Source organism: Notechis scutatus, chromosome 5 (genome assembly GCF_049901735.1).
Source record: "Notechis scutatus isolate UNSWTSFEM ecotype Mainland chromosome 5, rNotScu1.2, whole genome shotgun sequence".
Lineage (NCBI taxonomy): Eukaryota > Metazoa > Chordata > Lepidosauria > Squamata > Elapidae > Notechis > Notechis scutatus.
In genome coordinates, this window is record NC_142013.1 from 39907349 (window position 1) to 39933989 (window position 26641).

At 36.3% G+C, this 26641-nt stretch overlaps 1 protein-coding gene across 1 annotated transcript; it reads right to left on the reverse strand.

The window, feature by feature from the left end:
* Nucleotides 1-1505: 1505 nt before the first annotated feature.
* On the reverse strand, nt 1506-21190 carry POGLUT1 (protein O-glucosyltransferase 1). Its single transcript, XM_087966619.1, has 11 exons — nt 20968-21190; nt 19149-19239; nt 15281-15424; nt 13032-13167; nt 12779-12900; nt 12044-12103; nt 11488-11587; nt 8231-8289; nt 7020-7187; nt 4617-4673; nt 1506-2803 (listed from the first exon to the last, which is right to left on the reverse strand). Exons 1-11 carry the CDS (start codon nt 21050-21052, stop codon nt 2647-2649), a joined length of 1179 nt encoding a protein of 392 aa, XP_087822745.1. The 5' UTR covers nt 21053-21190; the 3' UTR covers nt 1506-2646.
* Nucleotides 21191-26641: the final 5451 nt, after the last annotated feature.

A 26641-nucleotide genomic window follows, 5' to 3' on the forward strand; every position in this document is an offset into this window, starting at 1 on the left:
AGCTCCAATTCAAATCCCAACAGAGGGTATAAAACCCAGACTCTCTCAGCACCTCAGTCCTTTCTTGATCTCTTCCTTCATCTTGAAGCATGTGATCATCCTTTCTTTTCACTCTGAAGCTCCAGGCCATGTGGTCCTGCTGTCCCCTATTAAACCTTCCAAACAGCCTCCATGTTTCCAGTGTCTTTTCCCCCACTTGGAACTGAACCCAGGATATTTCTTCCAACAGATCAGTAGTGCATCCTTCAAAAGGTGTTGCATCTATGGTTGCAGGGCTGTTACTTAGTTTGGTAATGAAACATCTGCAAGGAAACAACCAAGATCACAGAGCATCAAGATCCCCACAGTTCAACCCTGAGCCAGGGAACCAATAGCTCATCATTCTGAGAAGGTTGTCCTATTTTAAATTATTAAAATTTATCCTAAATATGGTAGTGGTTGATTAATGCAGGAAATGTAACACAGGAACCCAGAACTCATACAAGTTCAAAACTATTCAGTTCTTTTGATTAATATAGTTTCAATCATTAGCATAGTAATAGCCTGAAGCACCCTCTATATAGATTATGAAAGCTGGAAAAGATGTTCACCTGTGTGCAAACCACCGATTCAGCCTGAAATTCCTAGTGTTTGAATCCCAATGAATAGTTCTTTAAATCAGTGGCCCCCAACCTTTTTTGAACCAGGGACCGGTTTTACGATTATTTATTCTTCCACGGACCGGTACCTTCTACTACTAGTCCCTAAAGCAGCGCGGAGCTGCTTTAGCCGGGCTTATCTCTCCCTTCTCAGTCTCTCTCACCTTCCTCAGTGACCTATTGCCCTTCTTCTTTCCAGCCTCGGGCAAAAAAAAAAAAAAAAAAGACTTGGCACAGCCAACTAGAAAGCACGCCCGAATTCCTCGCAGCTTCCCGCCTCCGCCTGCAAGGAAGTGGGCGGCGGGGGGGCGAGGGGTGCAAGCGTGGGCCGGGAAGCGTGACTGGTCAGGGAATGACCTTCCCCGGAAAGTCGGAGGCGCAGCCGCCGCCACAGCTGCTGCTGCTTCTTTGCGCTCGGGCGACGGATGCCATGGCGCTCCTTCAGCGCCTGTGCTCAATCTGTTCCTCCGGGTCGTGGTGCAGCAGCAACAGCAACAGCAACAGCTTTATCTGCGCGCGTGCGTGTGCGTGGTTGACGGAGGAGAGAAAAAGGGAGACTAGCGCTGGGCATACCGTAGCGCTCTTTTCTCCCTCTCCCCCTCGCGGCGCCCAAGCTTTGCGGCCCAGTAAAAAATGGTCCACGGACAGGTACCAGTCCAGGGACCGGTGGTTGGGGACCCCTGCTTTAAATGACATTTTAGATTTATTGTATTGTGTAGATTTAAAAGAGACTCTGTTTTGGTTTTTAACCCAGATCTGTTTTGTTATAAAATTTGACTAAAGGGATCCAAGATGACATATGTATGAAATCTACCTAATAAGAATGTGAAACTTAAGGAGCTAAAGCAATCAGAAAACAGAAACCCATAGTGAAATAGATTCTTTAATTTGAATTAATCTTTTGGACATTCATGATGTTGCAATCATTAAGAAAATAATATGGATAACAGAGAACATTGAAGACTTAAGAGTTCAAGCCACTGTCCCCATTTCAGAAAAAAAAAAATAAAAACTGTACTTTTGCAAAAGATGCTGTTTTTTCATCTGGGATTACAAATAAAGCATCCCTATGACTAATATACTGCTCACTAATTATTAATTAAAGCAGTAATTGATTAAACAGTATGTATGTATTGTTTAAATACAGCCAGTAGGCCAGTCCTCCAGAGCTGGACAAAAAAAAAAAAAAAATTACAGGTAATCCTCAACTTACGACCACAACTGAACCCAAAATTTCTGTTGCTATGCGAGACAATTGTTAAGTGAGTTTTGCCCCATTTTATGACCTTTCTTGCCACAGTTGTTAAATAAACCCCTAAATTAAGTTAGAACATGATTGCTAAATGAATCTGGCTTCCCCATTGACTTTGCTCATGAGAAAGTCTCAAAAGGTGATCACTGCAACTGTCATTGGTCAGCTGCCAAGCATCTGAATTTTGATCATGTGACCACGGAGATGCTGCAATGGTTGTAATGTGAAAAATGGTCATAAGTCACTTTTTTCAATGCTATTGAACCGTCACTAAATGAACTTTTGTAAGTCAAGGACTACCTGCATTTGATTACAAGCTTTCCAGAAGTGTTCAGTAGCTTACTGTAGAATGATGGGCTTAACTGATGAATTAAACTGTATCGGGAATGTACTGGTACATTAGACAACATGGAATTCATTGTTTTACAACAATTCAGGATGATTTCATTGGTAGGTTAATGATTCACTTAGCAATTATGACCCACAAAGTAGGGTCAATATGACACTGGTGAGTCAATAGACATGAGTAACAATTAAGAAATTTTTAAAAATTCCCACCCTCTTCTTAACATAACTTTACTGACCACAATATAAAATAGAATTCACAGTCTCCCATTATCATTTAATACATTGCAGTAAATAGCAACAATATTCTTCTCTCTTTAGTTTGTCAACACACAGACACTTCCACTGGTTAAAGGAACAATTCTCCTTTCCTGATTTTAAAATGATTGAAAGTGGTTTTTTGTTTTTTTTTTACAGTTCAGTTTTCAAAGGTCTGGGCAGTATCTCATTATAGTTGTTCTTCCGTTTTACTTTATAAGTCAAGGCTTTAGAATACTCCTTTAGAAGTTCCTCCCAGTAACAAGAGATATCTTCCATTTGCAAGTGGTCCATGATGAACTGGCGACCCCTAGGGACCAAACAATCAAGCAAAGAAGTCAGTTGCTTTTCTAATTCAATACTCGATTTTGAATTCTAATTCTTTTCTCATTCAAAAGCTGAAATATACAACTGTCTATTAAAAAGAAAAAAAGCCTAGCATTATATGTCTCTCCAGGAATCTGTAATTTTATGACTTATTCCTAAAATGTAAACGTATTTAAAAATCAAAGCCAGGCTTATACATATAATTCAAATTGATGTAGTCTTGGAAGTGCCACCTGCTGTAAAGAAAACAGAATAAATCTCTTCCAATTGTGGAAGTAAACATGAAATGATGTATAATTATTGGCATTAGAACTAAATAATGTTTAAAGGTCTTCCTCCTGAAAGACATAAACACATCCTAGCAATTATTTCTAAATTTACATGCAGTACAAATAAGATAACCTTTATTGTCACTTTTTTTTACTGTGGGCACTCTGGCACACATTAAAAATGAAATTCTGTTGCCTGCTCTCAAAAGTGCACATATATACACTATATACATACAGATATGCTATATACATACATATGTATATACCTACACCCTAACATATAAATACATATAAATATTAATCACTATCCATCTTGAACACATTACGGAAAGAGGAAGCTTGAATGTTCACAAGGTTGATACTGCATAAAACAAAACTGTGGCTGAATCTGGATGTTGTGCTTTGAATAGCATGAAGGCTCCTCCCACAAGGTAACAAGGAAAACAGGTTGTGAAGAAGATATATAACATCCCAGACAATCCTGCGGACCCTGCTCAAGCAATGCTTATATGCTATGTCCTGGATAGAAGGGAGTGATTTGCCAAAAATTCTTTTCTGCCATCCCCACCACTCTGCACCGTCTTCCTGTCTGAAGTAGTAATGCAGGTAGTCCTTGAGTTACGTTAATTGGAACCAGAATTTCTGTCGCTCAGTAAGGTGGTCATAAAGGTCGACATCATATGTACCTATTGTTTAGCTCCCCATTGCCATTGTCAATAGAATTCCTCAGGTTGTTAGGCGAGGAAACATTCAAATCCAAGACATTCTGGGCTTGGTCAACTCTTAGGCCTTAGTTCTTCCAAAGTAAGAGATTGCCTCTCCTTTAATTTCCCCCAACTGCCTATTCTCTACCACCTGTGCCCTTTTTGTCACCCTACACTTTGCCTTCCAAGGTAGCAATCATCCCCGGATTGGCCCATCAGTGCAGCACAATACTGAAACTGCCCCATGAGGCCTCAGTCAGCTCAGCCCTGAGCTCTACTGTCATGTGCTCTGCTGCCCTAGCTGATCTTCACCATCTTCTTGCTCCTGCTGCTGATGAAGGGTTTTTGACCTAAACCTTTGTGAAGCAGCTCCTGCCTACAGGAGGCCAATTTCCCCTGATCTCTGGAAGAAATGCATGATGCGGGACTTGGAAAAGAAAGCCGTGCGCAGTCAGCAACTGCCTTGTGAAAGAGCATGCTTCATCAATAGCAGGAGCAAGACAGGGGATGTCAGCTAGGGTGGCAACGACTGAAATAAAAGGGGCCAAAATGGATAGATGGGGGAGATAGGCTGGTGGGGAATAAAGCACCCCTGCAGATGTAAGTGCAAGCAGATTGTGAAGCACCTGAATTTTGATCATGTGATCACAGGGGTCTGCAAAGGCCATAAGTTTGGGGATTGAGCATAAGTCCCTTTCTCCAGTACTATCATAACTTTTATATTACCATTATAATCTTGGGAAAGTCTTATGGACTTCATTATCAAATCTATTTTATACCAAGGAATCCCTACAATTAAAGCATAGCAGTAATAAGAGCTTACCTCTCAGAAATTTTTTGAGCAACATCATCATTTTCACTTACAAATTCCAATAGCTCTCTGAAACATACATTTGGATACAAATCAGAAAATGTTAGGTTCTTAAGATTGACTTTAGGCAGAATAAATACGAGCAAAAGGGAAGTCTGTTACATTTAATTGATTGTGTTTAGTTTGCTTTTTTTCAGCTTGCTATTTATGTCCTTGTTCATTTCTTGGAGTTTTAATTCAATAGAACTCTAAACCTTCCTTCAATAAAGCCATTAAGATACAATAAAATACAACATAAAAATAATGTAATATAAATTAAATAATCAAATAATTGTGTTAATGAAAAGAAAGGAAGGGCATCAAGAATAAAATATCAATCACAATCCATTTAGATATTTGGCCCCATGCATATATGTTTTTTATTTTGCCTTTAATTAAAAAAATAAAATTGTACAATACAAAAATAAAAGGAAGGAAAAAAAGCAAAGCAACTATATAAGTGTGTGTGTGTGTGTGTGTGTGTGTGTGATGTATATGAATTCACACACAAACACAACACAGTTTTATACAACAGTTTCAGCGAAGGATGATATTTCATTACAATCATCCATACATAATTATGCCTATAACAACTCATTGCTAACTCATGAGTAACACCAGCTCTTCAATCCACCGAGTAATTCGAATCATAAATTTATCATCCCAATTTGAAGGTCAGAGTCATGTAGAATTGGGCACTTATGAAAACCAACAAGCAACCAACCAATCAAATAAATGTCTTAGCAGTAATAAGGTAGCAGAGAATCCAGCTTTATTGTCTGGCCATTATTTCCAAGCAGTGGGTATTTAATTTTTTAAAAATGTATAAAATATTAAATCTTGTCTTAATTTTTTTATTATTGTACAATATAATCATTTTCCCAGAGTACAATAGCAATAACACTTAGACTTATATACTGCTTTACAGTGCTTTACAGCCCCTCTAAGTGTATACAGAGTCAGCATATTGCCACTACAATCTGGGTCCTCATTTTACCAACCTCGGAAGGATGGAAGGTTGAGTCAACCTTGAGCCTGTGAGACGTGAACTGCCAAACTACAAGCAGTCAGGAGAAGTAGCCTGCAGTACTGTATTCTAACCACTGCGCCAGCACAACCAATTAAGGGCATGTAAAAACATTTTAATAGCTTTATTCCCAATTGATCAACAAAAATATGATTTACTCATTCTTTCCTATGCAACAAGTCTGAAATGTTTTTTTTATTAAGCCATAGTTTTATTAAACATTTTTAAATTAACCTAAATATCAAACATTATCAAAATTTCATATGGACATTAAGACAGTTTCTCATTATTTAAACATGTAAACTGCCAATTCCTTATTCCAATCAGTTTTTAAAACATGCCAGTCAAAATGATTTATGAACTTTTCTGTCTCATAATATTTAGTGATTACTTCTAATCATTTAGGTGTGCCTGAAGCTGAAAATGCTGATGTTCCAAATCTAGCTATCAAAACCTTCACCAATGTAGATCATTTTCCTGGGAGATATAAAAGATATTGTTTATGATGGCAATTGAAATCAGAATTGATTTATATATTTTATATAAACACATACAGACAATATTTTAAAACTGCCCATATGTCTCATAGAATGACTCTGGGTGACATACAAATAGAAACTTTAAAACTATATAAATATTATAATCAATTAAATTAAAAACAGGAATAAAATAGTTAGGCCAATAATAGGAATTGGCATCACTATAAAAGAAGGTCATAATGTGCAATGTTATGTGACTGTACAGTTTAGTGACTGGTTCTGGCCATCCTGGCTGCCATTGCTAAGCAAGAACTGTGAAGGTGAAGTTTTTAAGCAAGGATATCAATTGCCAGCATCCCCACTGACTTTGCTTGTGGGAAGCTGGCAGGGAACACTGGGAGTTGTGACTGGGGCTTGCTTAAATCTCGTCATTCTGAGTGGATGCCCAGATCCCAATCACATAAACATGGAGATTTCACGATGTGTGGCATTCCAAGGACCACTTGAAACTAACACTTATTCAGTGTTGTTGTTAAGTTTAAACAGTTGTCAAACAACCGTTGTTAATGAAGGACCACCTTTAACTGGAAATCCCTTTTATAGCAACTAAACTTCTATCTATAAAAATAGATTTCATCTAGTCTCAATCATATAAAAATCAGTTTAATCCAGCCTAAACCATGGAATGCATTCTGTATGAATCTATCTTTGAAGGTAGTGCATAGATTTTAATTCAGCTATCTCTGCCTCATTATTGAAGATTTTGTCAAATATGATGCATAATCCTAAATAGTTTTGTATTATTAATATTTTAAACAAATAATTAGTTCTAACTGTTTTAACTGTTTAACTGCAGTTTTAACATCTCACCTCACATTAGAAAGATCAGATTGAACTGGGATATAGTGAACCCAAGGTTTCAGTTGTGGATAGAAGAATTCTTGCCAATCTTCTCCAACATGAAAGATCAAAGAACCACACAGGAAAAGGTGTTTGAAACGAAAACTGGCTGCAACTCCTCGAAAATTGAAGAGGTATCTTATATTAAAAACAAACAAACACTTGTCTTAAAGTATGGCTCTTGTCCAATAATGAGAATATTTATATTTACCTTACAGAAAGATAAACTTATTTTACTCTTCTACAAAGTGAATCTATAGTATAATCTTAATACTGTATGATAAAAATATTTCATTCAAATATTGCCACAGAAGCCAAAACTAGAAGCAGTAAATGCAAAGTCTAAATTGTTGCATCTTCTGCACTCTTCATTTAATCCTTGCTCCTTGCTCCTACTGAGCCCATATAAATAAATGAACATACCATAGAGCATATATGTATATTTCAGCTAAAATGTTCACCAATCTCTTAACAACCACAGTGGAGCTAAAAGAAGTAAGAGGCTGCATTCTGCCAGTACAATGAAAAGTCTCCAAATGAAAGAATTCCCAATTTCTATTCTTAGCAATGTTTTGCTCTTTGCAAGAGATGCCAAGTCATTTAAAATACCAGTCTCTCAGCGGCATCATTTTATCATCTAAACATAACTGAAAATTCTTCCTTTACCACCCCAGGGGCCTGTGATGACTAACTCCTTTGGTTCTGGGTATCACAGCAACTACAGATAACCTAAGGAGTTTAATCATATCAATTACTTATTAATGCTGAATAGCCTACAGGAGATACAGAGAGTCTTAGAGATTCCTGGAATACATTCCTTGAATTACAGTAACCCAGCTGTAAATCACGAATGACAGAAACTCATAGCACTACAACTCAAATAGAATATTTAGAAAAATTAAATCTGCATAGTACCAATAGCATTTATATGTTCCTAACTTATAAAAAAAATCAGGACATAACCATGAAGTTCAAGCAAACAATTAAAACTGAACTATCAGCTAAGCGTTATTGGATAGGAATCCTGGCCTTCAATGCCAATCTAAGAGCTAGTTTTTCTAAATTTAAGGCTAGTATTGATACGGGTACCAATGAATTTCATGACAATTCCATTGCTTTCAGATATTTATACTGAACTGACATGTATTCAGATATTTACCAAGATTGAATCAAATACATACTTGAATTTACAATGGTCTACTAGTGGAACTTCTGTTGCAGGTGGTCTCCCAAGAGTATCCTTTAAAAAAAAAGGTTTTTTTAAAATATCTGTAACCACTTTCCTAAAAACTATAATAGAAATGTTATACAAAAAGATGCAGTATTTACACATTTACACAGATACACATTTTTTTCAATAGAATGTATCATTAAAGTTATTACTGTAAGCCAAGCAATCTAAGGACTAACTAGCTAAATATTCAATTCATTAATTTTCTTAGAGTGCAGCCATAAACAAGCTTTCTTAGAATGTTCATTGATTTTTTTTCTTCCAAATAAGCATTCATTCACATACACAAACGCTGTGTAGTATTTTTATTTCACATATGCAACAAGCTGTGGTTTTCTTTAATCCATTTTCCTGTCTTGCACTGATTAGAACTGCCATATTTAATATAAGTTGTTTATTTATTCAATTTATATGCTAATCCGTTTTTGTAGACTCTGAGCAGCTGGTCAGATATGCCCCAAGACTTCTCATCACTTTCCATATAAATAACTGCAGCTGTGAACTGTTATTTTTAATACAGAATGCTTCAAAATACAGAAATAATTATAAACCCTTAAGGTTTTAAACTATGCAGAACTCATATTGACCTAAACGTTAGTTCCGATACTGGACATCTTTCTTTTTATGATGAGATCCAATACCAACACATTAATAGAGTACAGTACAAACTTGAGAATAAACTGAGAATTTTACTATTGGTGCCAAAATGCACCTCCAAAAATGGCTTTGGCTTATCTGCGGACTGGCTTATTCACAAATATAAACAGTAATAATTTTTAAAGCACCCATATTTGCTATATATATTCATATATATAAGCCCATCCATGAACCAGCAGAGATTGGTGGGTTTTGAGTGAAAAACTTGATTAAAAATGCCATTAAAAGATGGATTAATATATCAATGGGCAGCACATTTTTCATGGTATTTTAGTTAAAAAATTAAGAGTTGTCTTATGTGTAGATGGACTTATAAGTGAACATATAAAATAAAGTCGTTCCAAATCAGTTTCAGGGATTAGTAGACAAAAATAGCAGTTGCCAATATATTCAGAATATAGTATTCAATTCTTCCTCACCATCCCCTAACTTTTGCTATGTGTGCCTGTAAAAATATATTTCACAGATGGGAAGTTGTGAGGCAAGACCATCAAAACCTTACTAGATTTAAGGTACCCAGTATTTATCGGCGTATAACACGCACAGGCGTATAACACGCATCTTCATTTTAAGAGGGAAATTTCACCCCCACTCCCACCCGCTGCGCGTCAATCCACAGTGTCCCATTCTGCCTGCCTGCCTGCCTGCCTTAGTTTCTGGTTGTTTGGGAGCAGCTTCGGCTGAGAATAATAACTATTCGCCTCTTTTACTCAGCCGAAGCTGTTCCGATTCAACCATTAACGAAGGCAGGCAGGCAGGCAGAACGGAGCACTGCGGGCGGGCGGGCGGGCGGACGGGGGTGGGGGAGAAAGGCGACAGGAAAAGCCCCCCGCTTCTTTGAAGCAGTTTCTTCCTGTGCTGGTGGAGGAGCGAGAGAGCGACTGAGAGAGCTGACCCAGAGAGAAGGACAGGCTTCGGTTGCTTCCTCCCTCCCCTTCTTTCATTTGTGTCCTTGATCCCCGATCCCAGCAGCATTCACCGAAGGCTTCTTAACGATATATCGGCGTATAACACGCATACATCATTTGCCCCCTATTTTCAGGGGGAAAAAAAGTGCGTGTTATACGCCGATAAATACGGTAATTTTTGTGGGCTACAAGCTGGAAACACACCACTGAATGAGATCACCTGGCAGTACTGGAACCTGAAAAGGCTGCGGCCCTATGTTACATTATTTCGTATATGTAATAGGCACTACTATAATTGGACATTAAACTCCATGACTATGTAATAAGCATGCTCAGTAAAACATACTAGGAAAACAAGTTCTTGTTTACAAAAATCAGAGAGATAATTATTGTTATTTAATTTACCCCCTCTGGTGCCAAATCAGGCATCCTGATGTTGGGGGGAAAAAGAGACTAAAGTTCAATCAGCAAGAAATAAAAAAGATGTGGAATAATCTATTTGACATACCATTAGCGCCAACATATGTCTAGACTGTACGATTATACTATGCTCATAGCAATCTCTTACAACAATGTATACCCTTTGTCATATTCACAATAAAGGCTTATTTTAAAATTTCTTTAAAAAACTTCCTTTAAGGGTTACTTCTTGCAAGTATGATTTGAAATCAGTCCACAAGGAATTCAAACACATTGGGCATGTGTATGCATGTGTATGCTGGACTGATAAAATCCAGGTTGGTATGTGGGCTAGCATGATGTAGACGTATTGCTAGCATTAGGTTTCAGATGTTTTCAGTTTATTCCCACATACCATCATATCAAGGCCTGTGTTCCATAATAGCGATAGCTCTTATATACTTATATACCACTTCACAGTGCTTTACAACCCTCTTTAAATGGTTTATAGAATCAGCATCTTGGGAAATTTTTTTACTGACATTGGAAGGTTGGAAAGCAGAGTAAACCTTGAGCCCTCAGAATCAAACTCCTGGAGTGAGCAGTGAGTTAGCCTGCAGCACTGCATTCTAACCACTGTGCCACCAAGACTCTTATAATCACAATAATTGCTCAGCTTAATCAACTTTACAGTGGCTGCTGGAATAATCAAATTGGAAGAAGTAATACAACTTACTGATTTACTTATTTATTTACTGAAGCTTATATATTACCACAATCAAAAAGGACTGAGCAGCTTACATTCCTTCTTTGGGAAAAAAGTATAATACAACAAAGAAACAACTAACCGCAGAACAAAAAAAAAATTAAAAACATGTACCCTGCTATACATATATCAAGAGCATAATGCGTGTATTTAAAGGAGATTTCACATTTAAATATAAAATTCAGTTGTATACCACATATTAAAATAAGTCGTACAAGTCCAGTGGCAGTCCCATCAGTCTTTGATAGTAAAGGAATCAACTATAGTAAAATAATAGATAATTTTCAACCTGTCAAAAATATATTCTTTCCCTTGAAATAGAAAAACTTGAAATGTACTAATGATTGTAAATATTTGAAACTCCACCTGACTTCATAATGGATTATTTTATTGTCTCTTACAAGAGAAAGGAAAAATAATAATAGTGTTAGTACTAATAGTAATAATAACATTTGAATAGTATTCTATAGTATTTACTTTTTCAGATTTCCAAGCTTGATTCTTAGTGTATTCTGCATCAACAAGATCTGGATTCTCTCGAGAAAGAAGAATGAGGGGGTCCCGTTCTGCACTTGTCCTACCACAGAAATCACATAGAACCATTAGATTGGCTTTCTTCCAATTTGACACTTTTCAAATAAATTGGTCAATAAATCATGTAATTCTAAAGTGAGCAAGTGAAAATTATAACTACCATCCACTGGTTTTCTGGGACTTTACTTGGAAAGATCAGCATGTCAGAAACATTTTATTTGCCTACTATTAGTGTCTCTCATTATCAGTTGGCTCCCACCACTGTCGGCATGGTATTATATAGTAAAAACATTCCTGAACATAGCCATAGCAAAAGTACTGGTGCCAAGAAAATAACAGAGATAAGTCTACATATTCCCCAGGAGCTGATATCAACTCAAGGAAATATACATATATTTCAATGGACCAATTTAATTTCCCTGGGCAGCGCAGTACAATATAATAATTATTTACAATATTAGGACTATCAAAGTACTTGAAAGGAAAAAAAAATGCTCACCTGGATCCTCGAAAATAGGCTTTGGAAATTTTCTTCTTCCAGGGCCATTTTTCTGCTGACCTAAGAATATTTTGATAAATACACAGTATTAAAATACTGACATTAATAGTTAATAGTAGTCAATAAAAAAACAAGCATACTGATTTTTATTCATTCACTTGATTCTCTTGATTTAGTTTCAGGACTTCTGTACAAATCATACTTTAGTTTATATTTATGCAAAAATATTGAAAATTAAAAAGGGCTCACAAACGTTTAAGCACTGTTGTACTTCTGATATTGCTTTTCTGTTTACGTGCAGCTCATTGGGTGGAGACTAAATAGGATGCCAAAAAGAGAAAGAAAGAAAGAAGAGGTTGCTGCATTCAATCCCAGAATCCAATTCCCAACAGCATCTACCAAGGAAATGCCATCCACCAAATCAAAACAGTCCACCAAATCAAAACAAATCTCTGCATGTGAATTTTCCTACTGGCTTTCTAAAGCTTGGTTTTTTCTACCTTCTGCATGGATTTTTCTCAATCTGAAGCAGAATTACATCATCTTAGATTAGCTTGACCAACATGCATTTCTTTTGAATTATACAGTCTGCAACTAAAGCCTGCAGCTTTCATTTAACAAAGTATAAGTTATTGCTCAGAATGAGTAACTGGTCCACATGGCCCTATTACAATTTAAATTTGGATTCTTTCATTTAAAAAAAAATACAGCAAAATTATTCTCTCCTCGGATTACCTTTGGAGGTTTTCTCTCATTAGGTCCCAACGCCCAAGGCCTGTAGGATATATTGGCCAAACAGCTGGTCCCCCTTCCCAAAATGTCCAGGCAGGGTACATAATATCATCGTATTCTGGAGTCTTTGAGAGAAAAAGGAGAGCAAAGCATGTTATTTATACCAAAATATTCCATTCCATACAAGAGATTCAATGAAATATAGTATTTATCCTATCTAATGTGATTGATCAGTAATAGGTCTCTGTTCACTCACCTTGCTAAAAGATAAAACAGGCACTCTTGGTTTCATAAATTTGGGCACCTGGGGGTAGTCTCGCACATTGATGACCATCTCCATATCAGGAAGGTTCTGAATAATTTCCAGGATGAAGTGCTCAACCCCACTACATCTGTAGGCAATCAAATATCAAAAGGGTAACTATGAGTAGAATACACTGGCTATGTTTTACCCATCAGACTAAGGTGGTTATTTAAAAAAACAAAACAAAACAAAGTCAACCTCACAGATGACCAAAGCAAGCAAAGGAGTTCACTTGGAAAATTATTTTTTTCCTTTCCTTTTTTAAAATGTTCTTGCTGAAAGAGGTTTGGACAGAGCATCAAAACAAGCCTCCCAAAAGCCAGGAAGGCTAGAGCAAGGATGTAACATGAGTAAATTTTTCAAACAAGTCTCTCTCCAGTTCATACAAGCATAAAGGGGGTTGGAGGGGGAGGAGGATTCACAGATTAACATCAGTCTATTATTATAGCTTTACAATAAAGATAGTAGCGACCTACGGCATCGATTTCTTGGTCTGCTGAACTTTGAGGGCTGAAACTACACAGTTCCAGTCTTTCTGGTGGTGCTGTCTTCTGATCTGGTCTACCTCCAAGGGTTGACAGAAGTAAACAAATGGTGCCCAACTCATTCATGCTGCTTTTATGTCATTTTAATTAGCATGAATCTAAGCAAATTAGATTAAATTTTTATTTTATTTTCGCTGAACAGTTGTTAACATTTGAGTAAACATTTACTCAATAGCAGACATCCACAATGCTTAGAAAAAAAGAAAAAAAAATTCAAAAGGAGATAAATGTACCATATTTACTTAAAATGTGTATAAATAAAAAAGACATTTTTAAACATTCTGTTCAGAATTTGGAATAGTTCCCATGTATAGAGTACACATACTAATCTAATCAGTGTCAAATACTAGTAATATGTTTTTCCACTGTATAAAAACTGAAGTGAATCTACCTGATTTCCATACGTCCCATTTCTTTCTTTAATATCACTATCTCATCACTTCTTTTAAAGCTAAAGTGTATATATCTTAATTGCAATAATAGTCTATAAATTTTTGACATTTTACCCCTTTGGTTGTTCTAAATAATTATCTCTTGTATTTTCAAAAGCGCTAGAATGGCGAATTACTAAAATTCTAATCTCATTAGAAAATAATGGTTAAAATTACCAGAAAAATAGCTGATTGTCGCTCTATTTGTTCTTTACTGAGAGGCTCCATGTTATTATAAAAATATTTATTCTTTAAAGATTACTTCTCACAAGTTTTTTTTATAACATAGTAACCATACCACCATTCATCTAACACTGGGGTCCCCACCCCCCAGGCCACAATCTGATACTGGGTCATGGTTTGCTGGAAACAGGGCCATGCAAGCCAAGGCTGAGGGTGTGAAGCTCCATTTATGCAAGCAGTGGGTGCATGTGAAACCATCCCCCCTCCCACTCCCGCAATGCTATCCACAGAACCGGAAAGGTTGGGGGGACCACTGATTTAAAAGACATAATCCACTCAACTTGCATTCCTAAATAATATTTCAACCAGTTAAGATTTAACACTGTGTTAAATATCAGAAAAGGTACAGACCTCCTATCCTATGGAAGGATGTCCCATAAGAGGCAAAATGGTTCGTCAAAAGTAGGATGAAGTCGAAGTGGTTAAAAGAAAATGTTAAAATGGGCTGAATGACCAGACTGAGATTGGATAAAAATTACACCATTCCAATGACAGGAATAGGATGGACGCATTGCAGAGATGAGAACCTGGGCTGAGCCGGGGGGGGTGGAGGGCAGGGCGCGGGGGGGGGAGAGAAAGCACCATACCATTAACTGATATTATAAAGAGTGCTTTTTGTTTTACTTCCATCATAAAGCACATAAAATAAAGCCACAGGCCTTTACCTGACAATCCAGCAACTATAAGTAATAATACATAACAATTATTCTTTTCCCTCATTTATTTATTCCTGATTTCTTTTAGCTTTTAACCCATATCATCTTCTTGCACAACTAAAGTGCAGTGTCAATATTGATTTCTCACAAAAGCAAATCCATTTCAAGCAAGGTAATACAAAATTGGTTAGTTCCTTTACATTAGAGTTCAGCCCTTTCAAACACTTTCTGCTCAATGATCCATAAATTAATGGCACATGGAGATTTTCCTGTTTTTCTCTCCTGTTCTCTTTTTGAGTATATGATTGACAGATTTCATATCTCACCTTGCAGGGAACATGCAATCATGTTCCCGGTACAACTTCTTCTCAATGATCTGATAGTGTGTCCCAAGTTTTCGACGGATTGCTTCTGACAGCAACTCCTCAGAGATTCCATCTCGAAAAGGAGCCAAGTCTTGTTCCCTAACTCTAAAGTGAAAGAGATTGTTAAATACTAGAGGTTAGTGTATTAACAGTTAACAAGAAGGTTAGGAATAGTTTTGCTTGGCGAAGATTCAGTGCGGATTTGGAATCAGCCATACTAATGGGCAAGGTGAAGTAGCAAATGAGGTAGAGAAGATTCAGTGTTATCTCCAGCTACCTCCAGTCACCTCCCCAACAATTCCCATTCTCCATAACATTTGTCTTGGTGGCTGCTGCTATATTTTTAGTTTGCTGAATATAGTTATTTTACTTTGTCATGGATGTGGGAACAGTCCAACTGGATGAGGATGCAGAGAGCAGGCCGGCCGGCCATGCCATGTATTTTCATGAGTTGTAAGAAAATTTTTGAATATTTTAGGATGATCAGTAATCAAGCTGTATGTATGTATGACACGAGTTTCAATTAAATGCTAGTATAGATCAAGAGATTCAGGTTAAACGAACAACATACAGAGCAGTATGTCATTTTATCTCCACAGTGAACCACTATTCTGTTTCTGCTGGAAAATTCTTTTCTTAAACTATAGTTTTTATGGCTGGTGGCACCTCCTTCAGTAGCAAATACTTCAACCAATTTTTTCCTACACCTATCCATTATTCTTACACGTTAGCCTGCCTTTACTTTAGTCCATTCCAATTCATGAAACTGCTTTAGCTCATTAATATTTAAGGAAGGCATTCTATAATTGCATATTTCAGATCATGCTAAAATATCTTAATTGGGTTAAGGACTGGTGTCTGCTCCAAAATTTCTTCTACTTCAGACCTTCTATTGTAGATTTAGTAACCAAGATAAACATGGTAAAAAGAAAGTTTCAATGATTCTTTGATTTTGCTTAATATTAACTGAACCAGAGAAATATTGCTAGTTTAATAAAATCCTGGCTTAGCACAACTATATGATTTTTCATCGTATATGAGCAGTGGCTGGACGCGCTGATCCCTTGAGGCCCACTTAAATTGATTTATTTTACTGCTGTTCTATTTTGCTCTCTTTCTATTCATTCTAAAACGTTTGTGTACTGACCTATTTTTTTAAAATGTTTCCGTTATGAAATTGTATTGAATTCTCTTTTACAGAAAAATGCTGTAAGTAATATGCACAGTTGATGTTTTTAAATATGTTTTTTTGCTTTCTAGAGAACCTCTTTGGATAGTTTATAGAAAATGGTTTAAAATTAAAACAAGTGTGTAGTACAATCTTAAAATAATTTATCAAGGTATAATTAATAAAGGTATTATTACCTTCAAGGAAAGGGTATTCAAAATGAGAATAAAATAGATTATTATAAGAAGGCACAATTTTATTTGTTCTAATGAGTTTTTAAATAAATTTAAAATGTGTGATAAATACAATGAAAATATTTATTTTATTCTGTTATTACTGAATATACACTCACTTTTCTGCTTATTCCAATATTCAAAATAACTTTAACCAATAAAAATGCAAAGTATAAAATATAACAAAATTAATACAATTACAGTAAAAGTTAAATAGTAATTAACAATTAAAAGCTTGGAAAAGAAATGATTGTCTTATCTTAAATACTAGACATATCTGGGGCTTGGGGAAGCCATTGGGATCTATAGCTTCAAGAGTATATTTTACATATGTTTAGAATCACACATGTTAATAAAGTCCAAAAAAATCTCAGGATCTTGACCCTCTGCATAGCAAGGAGAAATTTGATAACCTCGGGGTTTCAGAACTATGATAAGCTTCTGCAAATATGGATTTTGAAGATGATCTATTTTCCTGCAACATAATCAAAGAATGATTATGTTGCAGAATAGAGCAACAAACTTGATTAGCGGACTGGAGACTAAAACATATGTTAAAAAAAAGGCTGCAATTGTGCATGTCTAATTCAGGGGTCTTCAAACTTGACAGCTTTCAGACTTGTGGATTTCAACTCCCAGAATTCCCCCTCAGTCATGTTGGCTCAGGAATTCTGGGAGTTGAAGTCCACAGGTCTTAAACTTGACAAGTTTAAAACCCTTGGTCTAGTTTAATGAAAAGGACTAGGGGTGACAAGACAGCAGTGTTCCAATATCTAAAGCAGGGGTGTCAAACTTGCACCATCACAGCAGTATCACGTGACTTATTGTGACTTTTTTTCCCTTTGCTAAATTAGGCATGGGTGTGGCCAGCACATGACACATCTGGCCCACGGGCAGCAAGTTGGACATCCCTGATCTAAAGGACTGCCACAAAGAAGGAGTCAACCTATTCTCCAAGCAACTGAAGGCAGGACAAGAAGCAATGGATGGAAAATAACCAAGGAGAGAAGCAACCTAGAACTAAGTAGAAATTTCCTGACAGTGAGAACAATTAATCAGTGGAATAACTTACCCCCAGAAGCTGTGAGTGCTCCCTCACTAGAAGTTTTTAAGAAGAGTTTGTACAACCATCTGAAATGGTGTAGGTAGGGTTTCCTGTCTGAGCAGGGGGATAAACTAGACCAGGGATTGCCAACCTTTTGGATCTCAGGGACCACCAAACTCATAATTTTAAATCCCGTGGACCAGAGACCCTGGGAAAATCCCAAAAAGAGTCTGCAGGAAAATTCCCCACCCCATTTTCCTACCGATTGATCATTTTTTAATTGGGATTGCAGGATATCGTCTCCAGCTCTGTTCTCGGGGGGAGGGAGGGAGAGAGAGAGACTTTTGGCTTCATGCAAGGAAAGCAGCAGAAGTCTCTCTCCCCCAAACTCCACCAGAAATGAATCTTTATCGACGCAGCCTCTTGGAGCAGGATGCCTTGCAGGGTCCCAAAGACTCATTTCTGGTGGGGTTTGGAGGAGAGAAAGAAAAACTTTTGCTACTTTCCTTACGTGTAGCCAAAAGCAGAAGCAGAAAGAGGCAGAAAGAAGCAGCCAGGTGGCCAGGCCAGAAGTGTGGGACAAGTTCCCTCCTTCCGCCCTTTCCCCTCTCCCCTCACTACCTCTTGTTCGCAATGCAAGCGACGCAAGCCTTGTGTTCCTGTGGGCCATGTGGGTGGCGCAGCCTTGTGTTCCCACGCAGCCTGGAATAATTGCTTTGGGGGTGACATTTCTCTGCAGACCACCAAAATTTTCTCGTGGATCACCAGTGGTCCCCAGCCCACTGGTTGCCAACAATTGAACTAGACAATCTCTAAGGTCTCTTCCAACTCTGTTATTCTGTTGATTATTCTGATTTAACTAAGGTTGAAGCAAATGCCTCTGAACTCTTCCTGTCAACTACACAGAGAAAAAGGAAATCTTAAATATTAAACCATGGTTTAACTTGTTGACAAAACCATAATTGTCTGTTTACATCAAATTGCCAGATTCACACAAAATTCTAAGTGAATCATGTTACAGTTAGCATATTGCATAAAACCATGCTATAAATGGAAGCTGAACTGCACTGATATTCCACCAAGATATGATTTAACTAAAGTTTGCTTAACACTGACCAAACTTGTAAAAAATACTAAACCAAAAATCAATTATGATATAGCAACATGAGAACTATATTCATATAATTTACAGAATTACAAAGTAGCCAGACCATTTCAACTATGTTAAAATATATATTTTATACAAACCCAGTCATTGCTGATAGTTATATGAAAACTCAGAAGATTCAGCTAATTTGATTAATGTTAAGTTCTTAATGAGTAAACATGTAATCAGAACATAAGTCATGGATGGAACCATCAAAGATATCTTTATTGTCTTACCTTTGATGACACTCACAGTTATCTTTCACACATGGCCTGTAGTTCTTCACTGCCTCATCAATTCGAACAAGAATTTTTTTCCAGTGTGTATCTAAAATTTAAACAGAAACATTTTTGCAAATATCATTATTATTTCCACTGTGGTGTTGATACAGGTAGTGCAAGGTTTTCATATACAGTATGTTCTATGAATACTGTGCCTGCAATATGAATGAAATTGGATTTACAATTTTATGATAAAGGTATTCATTTTTCCTCTAATTCTACTTGTTCCAAAAATATGAAAACATACAAAAAAGCACCAAACAGTTAAATTATTTTCCCTTAAATTATACAATTAAATAACTACAGTGAAATACATTATGAACTTCTTACTAAATACTAAGTATATTAAAATATTTGTCTTGCAACTTAAAATTGATGTATCATTGTATCTCTTTAATTTCCTTTGAGCCTTTAGCATGTTGAATATTATTTTGCTCTTTTTTCCTTGAATAATAAAGTATTGTTTTTCATATAAACTGCTCTGAGTTCTGATAAACATGAGTTAGCCAATAGATAGATTAACAGTGGTACATTAATTGGATCGAAGAAAAAAAAGGGACTTACAAACTAGAGAGAGATTAAAAAGTTATAAAGTTATAAAATTTGCCTACAATTTAATTCATCTGCATGAATAATTTATTTGCACAGTATAGTTTTTATCAAAAAGGTCAATGTATAGCATAAGTAGATGAGGTGTAGAAGTAACTATCACTGAAAGCTAATGTATTTTATTTTATTTATTATATTATTTATTTAAATGTTCTTCATTTACTCAGTGACCATGCTAAGGCACAAATTTCTTTCTGGTATCATCTACGCTTATGCCCACAGAATAATGTGGCTTTAAATGCAGTGGCACTGAGGTAGCATTTAATCTTGTGAGTAAAACTTTGTAATGACATTTTGTATTGCAAATAATGTTGCATTACATTATTCTAGTCTTCTGACACTATATAGTCCAGTCAGAGCTGGAACGAACAGTTACCATATGTTAAAAGCAACAAGTGAGCAGAAATGGCTTTCATTTTCCAATGTCCAAAGTGGGGGGAATATACTCCAGCAATGCTTACATTATTGCTTAAACAAGTCTACAGATGCAATTTTACCTGGATAAACGTTTCTTTTTCATTAATTATTTAATATGCAGAAAGTCCCCACTTGATTCGGAAAAGTTGCTTCAGAGGTAAAAAGGAAGCACAGGAAAAGATGCAGCTAGTCAAAATGGACACAGACATGTTATGTCAAAACACTTTTTTTTAATTGAATCAAAGTGCTGCACCGTTCTAATAAATTACAAAAGCAAATGCTATCATATTGTTTTTTATGACTAAGATTTCTCAGTCTGTTTTCTAATGTATAAAAAGTACTGCTTCCAGATGTGTGAAATTCCTAGAATTAGTCGTGATGCCAAAGATTTCTGATAAATTGCAGGATATCAGGTCGTAGACAAATCTTAATTTAGTGTTTTAATTCGGTAAATTTTATTTTTAATAATTTGCAAAACAGTATAATATTGAGAATGGTTAAAGCATGTTTAGGAAACAAGTTCCAGGTGAATGTTCAAATCTCTGGCAAATAAGAAAAAAGGAAACTTATAAAGGAATAGTGATATTGACCCCTGCACAACGAATGACTCCAGAGAGTCAAGAATGAGGTGGTGCAGAAAGAATTCCTGGATCCCATAGATTAGCATGCTGCAAAACAAAATTGTATCGAGATACGTTTCGGTGCCATTTGTTTCCAATCAGTGAAAAATCATCCTAAGAACACTCACCTGCTGAGCTACTTCCCCAGCACACAATAAACAGAAACAGAATAAAAACATGTAAAACCCCAAGAGACAACTGCAGACGCCGCATCACGCCGAATACAAAAACTACAACTTTAACGCATGCGCCCAAACATCCTCCCGAATTTCACTGGAAAAATTCATTGAAAAAAGGAAACGCGAGTTGCACTAGCCCCGCCTCCATCGATAGCAATTTACACGCAAACTCAGAAGAAAAGACCCGGCGCCGGCGCCGCGTTGGTTTATGGGGTTTGTAGTTTGTTAACAGAAAAAACCGTTTCGTATTGTGCATCTTCTGTATTGACAGCAGAACCGTGTTAATTCCGCCTTCTAATATATAAAGATGTAGATTATTGACATTGACAGATTGACAATGATTTCATTTCAAACAGACGCAGTGCTCTCTCCAAACACAAAAACCTGTTGATATCCAGATAGTTTTTGCTTGGAGATCAGCCCTTTGGGCTCCGTGATTTCTTACTTGAGTTCTGAATGCTCAAGTCCGATGTAAGCAGCAACCGAGGGAGGAGTTAGTGCATAGTTGCATCGGAACTGCCTGTTAGAAAATGGCTTCGGCCCGTTGACGCCACTTATTGTCTCCTAACATCCGAGCTTCGTCAAATCTGCGATGTGTTCCGAACCGCCACGGGGACGAAGCTGTTGGTGGACCATGCGGGAAGGCCTATGCGGCCAACTGCGGGAAAAGATACCTCCAGAGGACCCTGGCTATTTATGGTTAATGGCAGGAGTTAACTTGTAATTTGTATTGGAGGATTTGTATGGAAACCTAATTCAGTATTTATTAATCACTGTCCAGAGCCTAAGAAATTTGCAGGATCACATCCATGCGGAATATGTATTAAACAGCAGCTTTGCCGTACAGCTTATTTTAGCATACTCTAGTCTAGGGGGTTAGCGGATCTGCAGGGTATTAGATGAACTTGGAAAATGAGGTTGGAAAAGAATCACGATTCTGTTAATCATAGGTAAGCTGCCCTGCAAATATAGCACTTCAAGTTGCCAAGTTTTCTGTGTTTGGTAAGACAATGCAGTTGTACACAAATTGGAAGGAGTATGGGTTTGTGAGAACAAAACGGTACTAACATAATCAGGAATCTTTTTTTGTAGGTAGTGTGTTGCAAAACAAAAACATAAATTTGTAGCTATGTTGGATGTTACATTAAAACAATGAAAAGGGAAAACTCTGAAGCATAATTATTATAATCAAATATGTAGAGAGGAAAATTGGCAACATTGTTTAAAGTGAGTGATCTCCCAATGACCCAAAACCTTGAGGAAAAACAGCACATATTTAATCTCTCTGCTATTCTGCTCGAATTGATTGCCAGATGAAACACTCTTAACAGGCTAAAGCTTGTATTAGTTGATGAGAAATGTACTGTTACATAACAGAATAGAAGAAAAGGAAATATAGAAGAAAGGGAAGATTTTCAAATAATATCCCTATAGTAAAGCTCATTCATCAGTTGCAATCAGCATTTCAAATGGAAAAATTGTCTTTACTGTGACTTGATGTGCACTGCAGCTGTTTTGGAAAAATAAAAATAAAACTGTTTTCCCACAAAGATAAAAGAATGCAATTACCTAAGTAGGAAGCTGATTCAGAAGTAATGCAAAAACACAATATAGAAGAGTCCCAAACCCTCAGGAGTTTTGAAATGGATCAGATGTGAATCCTGTGAAAACAGATATTACATTCACTACAGTGTACCATCATTTATTTATTTATCAAATTTATATATGATCCTTCCTGCCTAAGTGACTCTGGATAGTTTATAAATAAAAGCCATACAGTCATATAAAAGAAACATAGATAGAAACGAAGTGAAAAAAAGTTTTAAATTTAAAAAGGCAGAATACACTCAAGCCACCAACCAATCCTCAGGACTGCATGTCATTCTTAGATTCTCAAGTCAGTGGCAGAGTCTGATCTTGATATTCGTCAGAAAGACTAACAGAATAGGGCCCACCTCATCTCCTGTAGCAAAATATTCAGTAGGGCAGGGCAACAGAAGAAAAGTTTTCCTTCCTAAACCTGTCAATCAAATTCTTTGAACTACAGGGTGCACAACATACCTTCCCTACCTAATTGAGTTGAGGAATGAGTTGATGTAATTGGGACAAGATGGTTCCAGAGATAACCTGTTCCATTTAGGGCTTAAAATGTAACTATTGGACGGGCAGCTCCTGGATATCCTTAAAGGATAGCTCCATGAAGAGTCCATTGTGGTGGTCTATCCAAAAGATTATCAAGGCATGAGTGACTGAAAGAAGAGCTGCTTGATAGAGGAAGGGGGCATATCCGGCACATTTTCTCATTAATATTTTTCATTCTTTTCAGATTCACGGAACGTTTAATTTTGCGAAGTAGGTGAACATTAGAAAGGAAAAGCTTTTGCAATTTACTGCCACACTGAACCAAGTAATGCAAGAACAGACTCACTCTCGGTATCATTGGACAATAGTTAAAAACCTTAGGTGAAATTGTTGGGCTTTCTCTTTTTGCTTTGCTAGAATTTTAGTACAATATATGTATTTATTGAAAGTGCTAAATATTAGCTAAAACTATCTTTCCATCAGAATTTAGTCTCATTTGCTTCAAATAAATGTTTCACTACTATAAGATTACAATGCTAGTATTTGTTCAGATTTGATTAATATTTATTTCTAAGTAAAATTTCTTAAATATTTCTTGGTAACATAAGGTAGAAAAAGAAAATAGAAAAATGGAAAAGGATTTGTATTTACAATAGGCTCTTCAATATTACACATACTCATATGTGACAATAAGTATTCACTACATTCAGAGGATTGTTTTTTGAAAGTAGATTGGAATGGGTTGAAAAATCTGAAGAAATTTAACATATTTTGAGTCTTATACAGGTAATCTTCAATTTATGACCATAATTGCATCCAAAATTTAAGTTGCTAAGTGAGACATTTGTTAAGTGAATTTTGCCCCATTTTATGACTTTTTTTTGCCATATTTGTTAAGTGAATCACTGCAGTTGTTTAAATTAGTAACACAGTTGTTAAGTGACTCTGGTTTCCCCATTGACTTAGCCTGTCAGAAGGTTGCAAAAGATGATCACATGACCTCAGGATACTGCAACAGTCATAAATGTGAGCCAGTTGTCAAGCACCTGATTGTAAATCACATTGTCAGGGCTCCGGTAGTTACCCCCATTTAAATCATGAGTCTCTAGCCTGATTTGCAAAGCTCAAAGAAGATTTATTAGGAGAAGACATGCCGGTGCTGCCTGGGTGTAGCCGACTCTGAGACACATCATTCATTGTCACCCTTGACCCTGGTTTTCCCCCACCCCCTGGGTGTATCATAATTCATATTCTCCAGTGGGACACATCCATAGCCAAGAGTCATCTATCATACTCTCCAGTTAGAATTTTGAAGGGCAGAAACTTTGGTCGCCTGGAAACTATGAAAACTTCCATGGAATACAGTTTCGGTTTTGCAGCTGCTACACTACTCCCCCTTCCCTTTCTCTTGGCAACTCTAAAAGACCAAAGAAATATTTTACAAGTTGACACACATGACCATGAGGATGCTGCAACAGATACAAGTGAGAAAAATGGTCATAAGTCTCTTTTTTCAATGCTGTTATAACTTTGAATGATCACTATGTGAATTATTTTAAGTCGAGGTCTACCTGTACTTGCTGGTGATCATATTTCTTCTACCTTCTTAATAGCCCATGATATTTTTACTACAAATATGTAATATTGAAAGAAATTAATTTACTTGGAGACACCAGTAATCTGTGATTATCATTCATATCTGAGTAAAATTTATTGCAGTATTGTAATGTTCATAATTGTCCTGGTGGCATTCCATATTGTTTTTGTGTTATCTCTTGTGTTCTGACAACCAGAGTAGATTGAGTTGTTTCATGGAAATATAAGACTCAACATCTGCAGATAGCAGGAACTTAAAAAGAAAGGAGTCCTTTCAGAATATTCAGAATGTATTTCAGTATTGTCACAAAGGAAACAATAGATGGACTGGAGAATTTATTCTGAATCTAATCACTGTCTTCATCAGTGAGGGAATTCATGTCTCTTCATATGTGTGTGTACTTTAAATATAACTGCTCCAATTACAAAAAAGTCTTCCAAAACTTTAAATGAGATTATTCAGTGCAGAAAAGTATATTGCCATAGAGAAAACATAAGCATCTGGGGAATCCCCCATGCCCCCTTATTGCAGTCTCTTGTTAAATAACTCGTCAAACTTCCATTTGAGGTTTTGTGATTTCAGAGTTCAATAGCTTTCTCCAACTAATCATCCCAGGAGATAAACTGCCAATAACAGATAATTAAGTTGCATGGGGCTCTATTAAAACTTTACGAGACAATATTTTTGAGATCTATACTTGCAAATTAGCTGCAGTGGGCATTGTTAAGAAGATACTGTTTGCATAAGAAATAAACAGAAGAAGGATGTACATTAAGCATATTCTCCATTGGCTGAAAATTGCAGCAAATTCATTTTAATCCATTCCAAAATTAGAAACAGAGCCCTGAGCATTCATTAAGGATGCTGTTGCTCATCAGACAGACGCATCAGGGCAGAACTCCAGAGACAAACTGATGAGATGATTCACTTAATGATAAAATGCAAAAGAAATTGAAAACCAGTACAAACTTTTTCTAAACTAAATAAAAGAGCTAGTGCTTGGAAAGACTGATATTCATATCATTCATTCATTCATATATACATATACATTTACATATACACACACACACACACACACACACATATATGCAGGTCTTGACATGTTCAGGTCTTTTCCCGCATAAGATTGAGAGTACTCTCAATCTTACACGGGAAAAGACCCGAACATGCCAAGACCTACATACCTGTACCCATGAAAATCTACAATTATATATATATATATATATATATATATATATATATATATATATATATATATATATATATATATATATATATTCGTAGATTTTCACATACACATATATACATACATACATACATAAATACATGGTCAACATGTTTTAAACATAAGGTCAAATACAATATTTGGACAATCATTTGTTTTAGTCTTAAGTCAATATCTATGCTTTATTTGCTTATCTGTTTGTTATATTTATATTCAATCCATTCCTAAGATTTGGGCAACCAATAATATCAACATAACATGATATAAACAAGTATATCTAAATAAATAAGTACATCTAAAATGGCAAAATCAGAAAAGGTACAGATTTAATCCATTATTCTGAACTGTCACATTTCTTTCTCATAAACTATTTTATTTTTTCCATACAACATAATCATGATTTCTAGAGGCCAATCTTTGTCCCAAAGGACAAAGGATCCAGATCATGTCCCTCTTGTTGAATGTGTAAAAAAAACAAACTGGGGAGAGACTGATTCATAATAAACTGGTTTTGTGTCACAAAGAGCTTTATAGTTCACTACAGCACCTTGAAATGTACCCAGAAACATACTGGCCATGGTGTAAGTGACTGTGTATGAAGCTTTCTGGTTCAGGAATGGATGCAACTGGCACCAATATACAGCTGGGCAATAGCCCTCCTATCTACAGCTGCCGTCTATTACTCTATGCCATGTAGAGCATCATAATCCAAACAAGAA

What these genes read in the sequence shown, in the direction of transcription:
- POGLUT1 (XM_087966619.1), bottom strand. Translation starts at nt 21,052, where the DNA reads ATGCGGCGTCTGCAGTTGTCTCTTGGGGTTTTACATGTTTTTATTCTG. An exon ending in GATTGCATGTTCCCTGCAAG is followed by an intron (nt 13,168 to 15,280) that starts GTGAGATATGAA and finishes GATTGCCTACAG; the next exon opens with ATGTAGTGGGGTTGAGCACT. An exon ending in AAGCTTGGAAATCTGAAAAA is followed by an intron (nt 8,290 to 11,487) that starts GTAAATACTATA and finishes TTTTTTTTAAAG; the next exon opens with GATACTCTTGGGAGACCACC.